This window comes from Diadema antillarum, unplaced genomic scaffold (assembly GCF_040938485.1).
Source record: "Diadema antillarum isolate AM-2024a unplaced genomic scaffold, OU_Dant_1.0 scf00000143, whole genome shotgun sequence".
In the NCBI taxonomy this organism is placed as follows: domain Eukaryota; kingdom Metazoa; phylum Echinodermata; class Echinoidea; order Diadematoida; family Diadematidae; genus Diadema; species Diadema antillarum.
This window is the reverse complement of record NW_027271032.1, coordinates 2431495-2443955: the sequence shown is the minus strand read 5'-3', so window position 1 is coordinate 2443955 and position 12461 is coordinate 2431495. Positions and strand designations below refer to the sequence as shown.

At 40.3% G+C, this 12461-nt stretch overlaps 1 protein-coding gene across 1 annotated transcript; it reads right to left on the bottom strand.

The window, feature by feature from the left end:
* Positions 1-161: 161 nt before the first annotated feature.
* On the bottom strand, positions 162-10132 carry LOC139721425 (uncharacterized). Its single transcript, XM_071632740.1, has 11 exons — positions 10064-10132; positions 8219-8471; positions 7370-7478; positions 6650-6923; positions 5742-5877; positions 4908-5152; positions 4747-4871; positions 3961-4065; positions 1850-2029; positions 1086-1190; positions 162-294 (listed from the first exon to the last, which is right to left on the bottom strand). Exons 1-11 carry the CDS (start codon positions 10130-10132, stop codon positions 162-164), a joined length of 1734 nt encoding a protein of 577 aa, XP_071488841.1.
* Between the last annotated feature and the right edge of the window lie 2329 nt (positions 10133-12461).

Here is a 12461-nt window from a genome sequence, read left to right as displayed (position 1 = left end):
GTCACTATTAAGCACACATACACTCATACTTATCCACAGTCAGTTTATGAGTACAATGTATAATGTGTAAATCTATTATGTGTTGATCATGATATTATGTGTTGATCTATGAAACCACACTGAATCCACAATTCAGTCTTTGTGTCATCCGTGACACTACTTCATTTCTTTGCTATCCTTGGGTAGACTCTGTTCCCAGACCTTGCCATGGGTATGAGCTCCTCCCTGTACTCCATGGGCAGGTACTTCTCAATGTAGATCTGAAGGGGCTCCTTGTCGGAGACTAAGCGTTGTCTACAAACAAACAAATGGAACAAAGAAGACTTGCCTTCACTTACTCTACGTAATAATGAATGCACTTCATTCTGGCAGTTTGGCTGCAATGCATTCATGCACAAAAAAAGAAGGAAATAGAGATGGATGATATAATACCATTGTGTGCCTGGGAGAAATACACAAACGCACACAATTTAAGGAATGCGTGGCAGGGAGAATGACGCGAACGCTGGCAAGATCTATAAGTATAGCACATGCCTCGGCTGCATTTGTGTTGTTCTCCCGGGCACACAACAATATTGAGATACTGGAAATCATGTCATCATGGGCACAGACACCTAGAGAAATATAGACAGTAACTCAAATCGGATTGCCAAGATCAGCTGCATGTTCCTTTCTCAATATGATTTCAAATAATCGTTAAGTCTACATCAAGATTATTACATTCCCAAGCAAACTCTATGATCACTTATGGTATACAAGAAGCAATGTAACGGCACATTGTCCTTTGATAAAATGCACTGCTCAAGAGAATCATGGATCCAGCATTTTGTGCTTTGTATCTATACCGATTAGATGATGTATTGTCCTGGTTGGCTGAAAGTGTGTATATATAAGCATGTCCATCTCCTAAAAACTCTGCTTAATGGTGACAAATGTGCTCATTTTAGAAAGTCATCATATATGTATTTTAGAAAATCACAAGATTCACAAAGGCCTAATAGCAGACAGAAACAGTGTGTAATCTAATGAAAGAGTACAAAGAAATCTGTATAACTTCTTCTTTTTTTATATATATATTATGTTACCTTTTCATGAGCAGTTCTACATCTGCTTGATCAATGGTATTCCTTCCTGCATGCTTGCAGTAAGCCAGTAAGTCACTGGAGATATTCTTGAAGTACTTGCTGGATCTGGAAAATATACAAGTATATCAGTAGACAAAAATTCATGTTGTGTTTGTTGGAGGGATTAGCAGAGAGGGACATCTACAATGAAAACTGAATTTATTGCATTTAAATGTCATGAATGATGTGAATTACAATCGGCAATGGTACATTTTACATATTAGATACTAATACATACAACAATTACATTTGTATAGCACTCTTACAAGCTATAAGTTGTTTCACAGTGCATTACATCACGCCAGCTATAGCACAGCTGTTATATACACATTACTCCACTGTGCTGCAAACAGCAACATAAAAAACAACTCATATCTGCTTAACTGCTCTTTAAAATGTGTATACAATTATAATTCTAAACACAAAAACATCTTTTCAAGATTGATACAACCACTCACTATAACAAAAACACAAACAGACTGTACCAAAGAGACAAAGGAAACAGGAATTCCTATCAGCTATTAAGCTGAGAATGGAGGGAGGGTATTGAATTTCACAAATGAAAGAATTATATACAGCAACCAGTAGACCTCCCAAATCAACAACATGTTTGTCAAAATGATTGTATCATAGCAGCTTTGTAATGAGTGAGTAAGAATCACACAGAGCATCTCAAAATTTCATAGGATTCTGTGATGAATATTAACAGAGGTGAGCACACTCACACTTCCTCCACACTCCTGATGGCCTCCTGGGAAATGCGTGCCGTCGAGAAGTGGCTGAAGATGCTCCTCATCAGGCTGCGGGGAAGTGTGGTGGGGGGCTCCTTGGGCGTCCTGGGACCCTTGCCCCCTGGGGGAGGCCGCGTCGCCGTCTTGATCTGATGGAGAGGCTGCCTCTTGGTCCTGCGAATTTTTTAGCACAATTTTACAAACAGTAAGGGAGAAGTTTCCCCAAATGTAATACAGGTATAGAGCACTGAAGTGATGTCTTTTGCTATAACTGGGGTTGAAACCAGGTGCAAGCATGGTATTTTAAAGCAACAACAGTGTTTACAGCCCCAGCTATTCCACGAGACACACAGACATATTTGCCTAAAGTTATCTCAGTCAAGGGAATGTGCACTTTTCATGAAAAATGAAGACTTGTGAGATTTGTGACTTGACAGTAGTCATAGCTTTCTGACTAAGTGTGCAGTCTGGTTTGAGGCAAAATTTTCCCAAACAAGTGGATTCACTAAATGCAAAAAGATAAGTGATACACTCATTAAAAGTGAGGTCAGCATTGGACAGTCTGATAATGTATCATGTTTTGATAACTGTGCTTAACCCTATTCCAACTAGGGGGGGGGGGTCAAATTGACCCCCCCCCCCTTCGACATTTCGCGCCACGATTCCGCAACGCGCAAAGATTTTGCCGCGTCGTTTCATGATTTTTTTCATTGCAGTCTCACGCATATTTTGAGACCAAATTTGTGACGTCTGGGTACACCGTTCTGAAGTTACATAATGTTTTGCATATGCATGTCAACCCGAAAACAGCTCAAATTCATGATATCGTGTGCAAATCCAATGCAAATTGTGGGTTTTTTTTTTGTTAAACTGACATAAATTAGATTATTTCAACTTTATATCATTGAAATTAATAAATTCTAATGTAGATAAGCTTGAAAGAGTGCCTGCAACAAAGTTTGGAAAAAACAATAGAAAACAAAAGGTCGAAAAAACAATAAAATACATAAGAAATTGATTTTGATTGTGCTATTTTCTTACAAGAAAATTGTTAAATGTGTCTTGAGGAATTCTGACACAAAAATTTAGCAATCCTTCAGTCTTTTTAATGGAGTTACAGGTGAAAATATGATTTCATGCATAAATTTGCATAATTAATTATCTAAAAATAGAAAATCAATATTTTTGTATTGTATGACCATGTAATCTTGTAGTTGACATCCGGCTCTATGTTCAGGCAAAATTTTACGGCAATCGGGCCATCAGCGGCCGAGATCTGAAGGGGGGTGGGGGTCAAATTGACCCCCCCTCAGTAAAAACATGGTCTCAAATAGCCCAGTTAATAGGGTTAAGGAGTTTCCCTAAGCTGTGGCTCTCACTTCAGTGGATTCATCCAATGCAAATTGCACCAGTAGGTACATTCTCCATGGATACCACTTTCATGTCTGTTTGCTTCTCTCTAGTCTTTTTCACAGACACACTTATCGTAGCCTTCAATGTATTGTGTACACATAAATGAATGTGATATCAGCTCAAAAATCCTCTGAAGATGAAACTCTCAATACTCTTCTGCAAATGCAGACACTTTTTAAGTTCATGTGTCCTTTCTGCAACGCTGAAAATTAGAGTCCTTTCAAAAGCTGATATGTTGGAGAAGTAGGTTATTCAGACTTTTCTTCATATTAATGAAACTGAAAACTTCTTAATGATGGAGGGGGGAAGCATTGCTAGAGATTTCAAGTGAATTTATTCCAACCCTGAAAAATTCCTGCCATTACTCTCAGCACAAAAGGGGAGTGTATTCTTGAGTGACATGGGGACAGTTTTCATTTTTTCTTTTTTTTAACTCTGAGGTGTATTACCACAAAATACCCTACTCAATGTTGGGAGACTTTACTTTTCTACCATGCAAAATTTTACGATGTTCGCAAAGGGATATATGACTTTCAATCCACAATGTACCAGAAAGACATTTCTGTGATTTGATGCTGCATTTTGTCATTAGAATAATAGCTATTCATTTCTACTCATCGCACGCTTTAACTAAACAGATCATCACTTTATGTTTGTACATGAGGAATAGAACTATCAAACACTTCACTCACGGAAGAGGGGCTTGCCTGAAGGCAGCCGGAGTCTTGGCAGCGGGCGTGGTCCGTCTCCCCGTTGCCCTGAGATGAGGTGTTCTGAGTGGTGAGGAGATGCTTGCTCTGGAGCTGAATAGGAAGACATTGCTTATTAACATATCACTTTTCAAAAACATGGCATCCTTCACACCTATCCCATACTAAATGACTTATTCTTATGCATAATCATCAGAACTTTCTTACTTTCTTAATATGCTTTGTCTCATCCCACTAAAACTTCTCCTAATTTGGTACAAGGGTGTTGTCTATTTTACACGTAACATCTGCTTTTCTTTGGAATGAAAATCTTTCCTGTATTACTAACATCCAGAAATGGCTTTCATGAAAACGTATTTTCATGCGCAGTTCATGAAAGAGTAGTATCTCAAAATAATAAAGTTCACCCAGATTACAGAAACTTGTATGAAGGTGACATAGAATGATGACAAAGAGATTGTACAAGAATAAGTCAGACAAGTTGCAGAGCTGGTGGAAGGGGTGCCTTTGATTTTCACATAGGAAGAGAAAAATAAATTACATTAAGAAGACAACCTCTTACTGATGCAGGCAACTCCTGTTATAATGAAGTCCTTGGGACAACTAGTTTTCTTTTGTTATACTGAAATTTCATTAAAGCTGAACAGTAAAGTATATAAAGATATCAACATGCTGACTCTAGGACCTGAATTTTTACTTCATCATAACAAGAATTTTGTTGTTTAACTATGCTTGTTATAATGGCAGTGCACGGCAACACTGACTCACCCCCTCTTTTTAACACTCTCTATGTGGGCGGGCTGGGTTGGGGCAACCACATCGGCATCCTCAAAGAATTCTCTGCTGTCATCACGGACATCCATGTCCTCCCGATCTTCATCAACATCTTCATCCTCTCCTCGGCTACTGTCTCCGCCGATCCTCTCTGCTGGCTCCTCCTCCTCCTCCTCCTCCTCCTCCTCTGTCCCCTCCACAGCATCCTCTTCACCCATTCTATCATCCACAGTTCCTTCATCCTCTTCCCTCCTGCTGGCACTTCCTGACTGTCTGACGCCCTCTTCTTCATCGTCTCCAGTTGTGTCGGCGCTGGACGTGGAGTGGGCCCGCACGGTGTCCTGACTGACTTGCATCATCAGCGAGTCTCCCTCGTTGGACAGAAAGCTTTGGTGTGACACTGAAGCAAGGAAACAAATCACAGAGAGGATGCTAGTTGCTACATTCACGCAATGTCAAATGAACATACGTGTAGATATAAAATCCTTTTTACTAATGGCTGATGAAATAGGATCAATGCTGCTGGCACAGCAATTTCCATTTAAATACTTCCAAACACAAGTGCAGGAGAGTCCCGTTATCATGATGTAGGATACCAAATCTGCTCCTAACATGGTAAACTTTACATGTTAACAAATGATTCAAAGTATTCTTAAAAATGAGTTAAATGTTTTCTTTTTTTTCTTCTTTTTTTTTTTTTTTGGGGGGGGGGGGGGGAGGAGGAAACAACAACAGAATCTGTGCAGCAGAAAGTTTGTGGCCCAAACCACACAGTGGGTAAAATTGTGGCACATCAAAACCAGCAAACAACTGCTGAATGCCTGGTAACCACTCTATACATGTCTGCATTAATGCTGCATGCTTGCAGTTTAAGTGATTACCCCCAGTTGCTTCTGCTGAGCCCTGGACATGGCTGCCATTGAGGTGCCATAAAATAAAAAATTCATGCCTCTTATGTCTGCTCAGTCTGTCCCTTCAGTTGGCCTCACCTTGTGTGCTGGTGGACGGTACCTGGAGAGAAGAGTCCTGGAGGAGTGACCGCCTGCTGCTCCGACGTCGACCAGACGGGGTGGTACCCAATCTCGAAGTCTCACCTTGGTCCCTTGTGGTTGAGTCAGGGCGGGGCTTGGGGGAACAATAAGACAGTGACAAGTCCTTTGAGTGGATCTTTCATTTAGGAAAAACAAAACACCCTGCAGTTGAATCCAATGATTCCATGCGAAGTCAGATAGTGCTGTAACTAAACTGGAAAATGTAATTTTATCATATGTCTGTTCATTTTGAGAGCAAGGCAAGCAAAGGGAAAAACAACAGATAGTGAAGTAATATGACTCCAAATGTTACACTGAACGGCCAACAGGCTGCCATATTGAATGATACATGGACAATGAAATATATCCCTTTAAACTTCTCCTTTAAAAGGAAAGTTGTAGCTCAACAGCAGCTTCTGACAAATTGCCACCTGTCTTTACCATAGAAGTTCCAACAAACTAGCAATACTTCACACATCAAATATTACTCAAAATGTATGCAGCACAAAAGCAGTCACCACAATCATCTGCTAAAGCCCTGACAATCTGAAGGGACAGATCAAATCAAATGACTATGACAAGAAAGAAGGATAGATTTCCATCTAAATGCATGACATTGTGTTATTACCTGCTGTAAATGGACATTGTGGTGGTGCACTGTATTGAAATGTTTATGTAGTGCTTGAATTTAAAAGATTACTACACACCAAATTTGCTGTGACCTAGCTCATGCACTTCTTCTCAAAGCTCCTCTACATTAGTTGACAAGAAGAGACAATGCTTGTTAAAAATGTTGCACATGAAGAATGAAATACATCTTTCAGAAATGGATCGGTAAAATAAATGTTCTGTTGTGGATCACCTACCAGGGAAAACTGAGATGGATCTTCTGCGATACTTTCAAGGAGCACTCTGTCCGCTGTGGTTTCCCGCTCTCCTTCTTCCTCTCCCTGCTCCATCCTGTCTTCCTCCTCCTCCTCCTCCTCCTCCTCTTCCTGGCTCAACCTCTCCCTCACTCTGGAGGCAAACTCCTCCCTGTCGATGGCACGGCGACGCCTCGGGCGGGGCCCTTCATCTGGCCGGGGGCGGGCAAACCGATAGGCCACATCTGAGACTGGCAAATCAGATGACGTGCTGCTGCTGTTGAAGAGTAATGAGTGAGAGTTCTGGGGGGTATTTGTCTTGTTGGTTGTTGGTTTTTTTTTTCAAAGAAAACAGCACAAACTAGGCACAGCACTTTAGCTCTCATCAAACATGACAATGACACTATTGAGTGTACATTTCTGAAATGTCTGAACAAAAAAAAAAAAGAAAAAGAAAAGAAGATGACTCAAGAGTATTGGGAGACCGACTCTCAACAAACCTGCAGGAAAAAATAAAACCACAAATCTAACCTTTGTATGAAGATGGAGTACATTATTTTGTGACAACTGCATGTCACAAACAGTTTGCAAGTTTGACTACAGAATTAATTCTAACAGACAATATAGCTTCTAAAATGAGATGGTATCTGATTAAAGTAAAAAGTCAATCATAATGCAGGGAATAACAACAGTAGCATATTGCTTTGAGGGTCTTGTACACACCTTTCTGCATGAGCTTGGATATCATTTCTGCTGCGCACAGAAGGTGTAGGTTGCTTCAAAGGAGAAGACACTCTAGGTTTTGCATAAATAGCTGGAGTCTGAACATCAGCTGAAAATACAAATAAGAAATAGATCAAGAGATTACTAAAGCAGAGGGATGAAGACGTGCTATGAAAGATTGTTTTTTCTCAGTTGTCTCCCTCTGTAATAATGTATTTGTAAGATTGCAACTGCTGACCTATATCTTAACAAACATGCCAAAAAAAAAAAAAGGAAAGAAAAAAAGGAACCAGTGGGAGTCTGCCTTGGACTACTTAAAATAACAAGGTCAAAATTTCAGAGCTTGGGTTTTTTGTTCCAAGTTCATTGCATCACTGCCAGCCAGCAGGGATAACCTGGTGGTAGTGTCACTGCCCAGAAAGCAATACAAGTAGATGACAGATTCGATTCCCACTGGTTCCTTTTGCCAACAATCAGCATTTCTGGTTTTACAGTGAGTCAACTTTCTCTTCATTGATTGAAAAACCAAATCACTTCCCCCAACAACAAAAAATATTAGACTATGAAACAATTTTGATATCAGCAATGATTGGTGTTAGTAACAGGCACAAAATACAAGACCATGCAGAGACTAAAAACTGTGCACATGTACAGCTGAGAAAAATTAAGAGACAACCATTAAAATAACAGTTTTATTTTTTGTTCAAAACATGTACATGACAAAAATGGCTACAAACTTTCATCAGAAATAGAAAAGGAGGGAAAGAGAAGAGGCTAACAAAATCAACAAGCTCCACAGATACAGAAGATTGCCTGACAAGCAAAATTTCAGCATAATTTTCCTCTTACCAGCTTGTAGGAAACCAGTGATCAAGCCCCTGGGGGTGGGGTCACTCCCTCCAGGGGTTGCCAGAGTCTCCAGCCGAGTCATGCGGCGTGACGAGCGGGCAGACCGCGGCAGGGTGCCCGGAGTCCTCGACCGCCTCCGCTGGGCTGAAGCTGGGATGGGTGCCGGCGATGCAGCGCTTGGGCCAGGGGTGACTCTCGCTCTCTTTCTTGGGGACTGGCGAACGGTTTGGGCGGTGTCCAGGAAACCCTGAATCTGTTACAACAAGTCAGAGAATGAGCTATAAACTTATACTAGAGAGCAAATTTTCAAATTAGAATTGTGACCATTCATTTTTCAAATCTGAAGTCACAACACACATTGATGTACATGAACACGTGTACATTGTCTGCTCAAACAAGCTATCTGATGAACCACAGACAAACCTATCATTTGGCATGTCCATGTATTTTTTTTTCATTTATATTCAGGTCTTATTTACCCAGGGTAGCCTCTTCAGTGTTGCCACTGCTCTACCAGAGGGCCCTGCTATTATTATTACCCTGGCGTTGCCAGGTACCCATTTATACACCTGGGTCGAGAGGGACACATTGGGAAAAAACATCTTGTCCAAGGACGTAAGCACTGGGCGGGATTCGAAACTTGGGTCCTCCGATCGGGAGTCGGGAGTCTTATCCACTATGCCACAGTGCCCCCAATGTAGGCATTGATTAAATCCATTGCAATGTACATGTATGTAACATTATCTTGATACCCAGGAAATTGCATTCTACTTATATCCACTTCTGGGAGAATCACATTTTATCAACTGCAAACAAAACACACAACAAAACAGGGGCAGCTACAGAGTGTATTTGGGAGTAATAACACATGTAAAAAGGGTGTGTACAGTTCTGGTCGAGGTGAGGATTTAGCTTATTTTTAACATTTTGCGAGATATTTAGAAACTACTCTACGAGATGTCAAAGAGCATGCAATTCTAAGGGGTATCAAAAGTTTATTTGATGAAAATCGGTTTTGAAATGGCTGAGATATATCCAAAAACAAGGTGAAGCATAGAGATCCTAATAAAAGGCGTGGCCTGTCACCTTTTATTATTATCACTTTTTTGGATATCTCAGCCATTTGAAAACCAATTTTCATCAAATAAATGTTGAATCCTTCTTAAAATTACATTCTCTTTCATATTTCATAATAGGTTTCTCATTATCTCACTTAGGAATGTTCAAAACATGAATCCCCGCCGCAACCAGTAATGTACAGTCCCTTTAAAATTGAATAAGCTAGGCTTCCAGTGACACAGCTGGGCATACTTATATCTATTGTCAAATGAGAAGCCAGATTTCTGATCAAAATGCCTTCAATGTGCAATTAAAAAGCCAAAATATAATATAAGGTATATAATTTTCATGTCCCGTGAGGACATGTTTACTTATAACTTAATTCAAATGCACTGTGTAGTACCAATATCTACAAATGATGCTGTTTATTATTATGATATCAGAGGGTTTAACCATAATGCTTAACATTTTAATACTTGTCTTCATCTTCACTCATAATTGTGTTGTCTTCAAACATTGAATCCCTGGAACAGCAGCATTCCAAATCTACATACCCTGTAATACATCCATAGAACAATGAAAGGGTGTTTGAGCAACATATAAGCTAGTATCAGCGTACTCCCTCCTGACAAATCATATCCGTATCACTCATTTTTTGTGTCGCATTGTGCATGTGTGTGCGCGTGTGTTTAATGACAGCAGATAACAGATCTATTCCTCGGCAGAAAGTGCAACTTTCCTTTCACTGATGGAAACAGTTTTGGTGCACTAAAGTAACTTATTTACCAGAGTCCTTGGTGTGAAATCGTCCATGGCTGAGAGGGATCGTCGACTTCGTCTTCGCACAGATGCCATATTGCATTACTGAAATTAAGCATATAAACAATTAATCATGTGAGAATTTGCAATCTAGCCTGTTTATCATTCCATTTTGGTACAATCAATTAAATCTTGTTAACATGAATCTGGGATTTAAACACAGATAATGCATCCAAATAATTTACAGCTTGTTGAGGATAAGAAATCAGATTCTCTGGTCTCAATTACACAATCCACCAAAAGACAGCTGTTTTGAGAAGGAAAAAAAAAAGATCTTGTTTAATTTGACACTGGATAACAGACACTTCAGGTGTCTACTGCTATACATTACATGTAATCTCAACCACAAGTAGGTTTATGACCCCATTCTAAAACAAAAACCATACCAAAGATTGGTGATACTCGCAGTAAGCGAATCATGTTTCAAAACAGGTCAGTAGTACGGTACGAACATTAAGATTTCCAGGAGATTTCCAGCCAAAATAGTTGGCATCATATATTCCTCAAGGTTATCTGCACCAATCATCAATACTACATGCATATTGTGAACACACTGACAGTGCAATATACACTGGAGTGGCCTATAGTATTGTGGTCCTGTTAACCATGTTAGAAAGGGCAAGAAAAGCCCTCGTAAGTAACTATGCTTTGAACTAAAGAACCTGGGCCTGGGGCAGTATTTAAAATGATCTTTCAGTGATCTCTCAATAGTCTCATTGGTCACTCAACTCAGTGAACATTCACGGGATTCAGCAATCTTTTATGACAATGTCAATGTCTCACACAAAAGATCTCTCATCTCGAGTACAGAGTAGAATCCTTCTAGTGAATGAGAAACTTCGGTTTGAGTTTCTTCAGTTTGTCTCCCTCTACATATGAAAATTTGTCAAGATCGCAGCTGCTGATCTGTAAATTAACAAACATGTCGGAAAAAAGGAACCAGTGGGACTCGAACCTGTCATCTACTGCTTTCCGGGCAGCGACACTACCACCAGGCTGTCCCTGGTTGCCGGCAGTGACACGATGAACATGGAACAAATACCCAAGCTCCGAGATTCCGACATTGTTATGTTAAGTAGCCCTAACGAACTTAGCCCTAAAGTCTACATTGTATGGTTGGGGCACCACCTATCGACAGGGCACCTTCCCATCGACACCCTGCGTATCATGGCTGTTTGCGTATAGAACGAAAAAGTACGCGCGGGATCAAGTGTCATTAGCTATAAAAACAATAAAAACGAAGAAACGAAAATCAAACTCAAACAAACCAAGCTAAAAATTACACATCCGATCAGTAACGACGCATGGCTGTGAAATTCACGTGTATTACCTATGGCCTGTGAAATTCACGTGTATTACCTATGCTGTGAAATTCACGTGTATACCTATGGAGGAGAGGGGGTGCCGATCGCATGGTTCCCTTTTCAGCTGCGCGAAAAAAACGGAACGCACGCACTAAAATTGCGCTGTTTTAAAACGGAGATTCATAATCAACGAGACGGTCATGACATTCAAAACTGCAGTATTTATGGCATATTTGAGGTAAGAATTAGGCGGATTTGTATTATATTTTTAGAATAAACAAGCTACAGATCCTTAGGGTGACGATACGTGGTACCCCCAACCCTACCTAACGAACTCAGCCCTAATGAGTAGATGACAGGTTCGAGTCCCACTGGTTCCTTTTTTCTGACATGTTTGCTAATTTACAGATCAGCAGTTGCAATCTTGACAAATTTTCATTTGTAACAGAGGGAGACAAACTGAAGAAACTCAAACCTGAGCCTTCACCCCTCTGAATAATATCTTTCTTTCAATGAGAAACTTGTTGGAAAATTACCTTTTGGTCTTAATATTACCTCCCAATGGCAATGGTTTATTATTAGGCCTAAAGTTAGATCTAGAATACAATTCTTAACAGCTTAGTAATAACGCAAGTTCAAGACAATCAAGACTTGACCGAAAGATCGGTCTGTATCTGGTCGTCGGGGAAATGTTCCGCGGAGACTGCATCTGGCTTCACGGATCCCCTCCTTCTACGAAGGAGAGCGATAACGTCAAAAAAATAAAAGACTCCTCCGGACAGACGGATCTTTCTGTCTAGTTCAAGACTAGAGACCCATGTATTTTTTACCATTTCACATAGCCCGACCAGACGCTGTAATTACGCCGTGTGATTGCCTGTCGCGACGTATACTTGGGTGACCCGCACCTCGTCATAGTTAATGTTTGCCCATAATTGAATCACATTTGGCCACTGAAATTCTTTGAAATCCAACTCACATACAGGAAAAATGCTGAAAATTCCAATGGAATCACAACTTCACTGATCGATATTGAAAATTTGCAGCTATCGTCGTCAAAG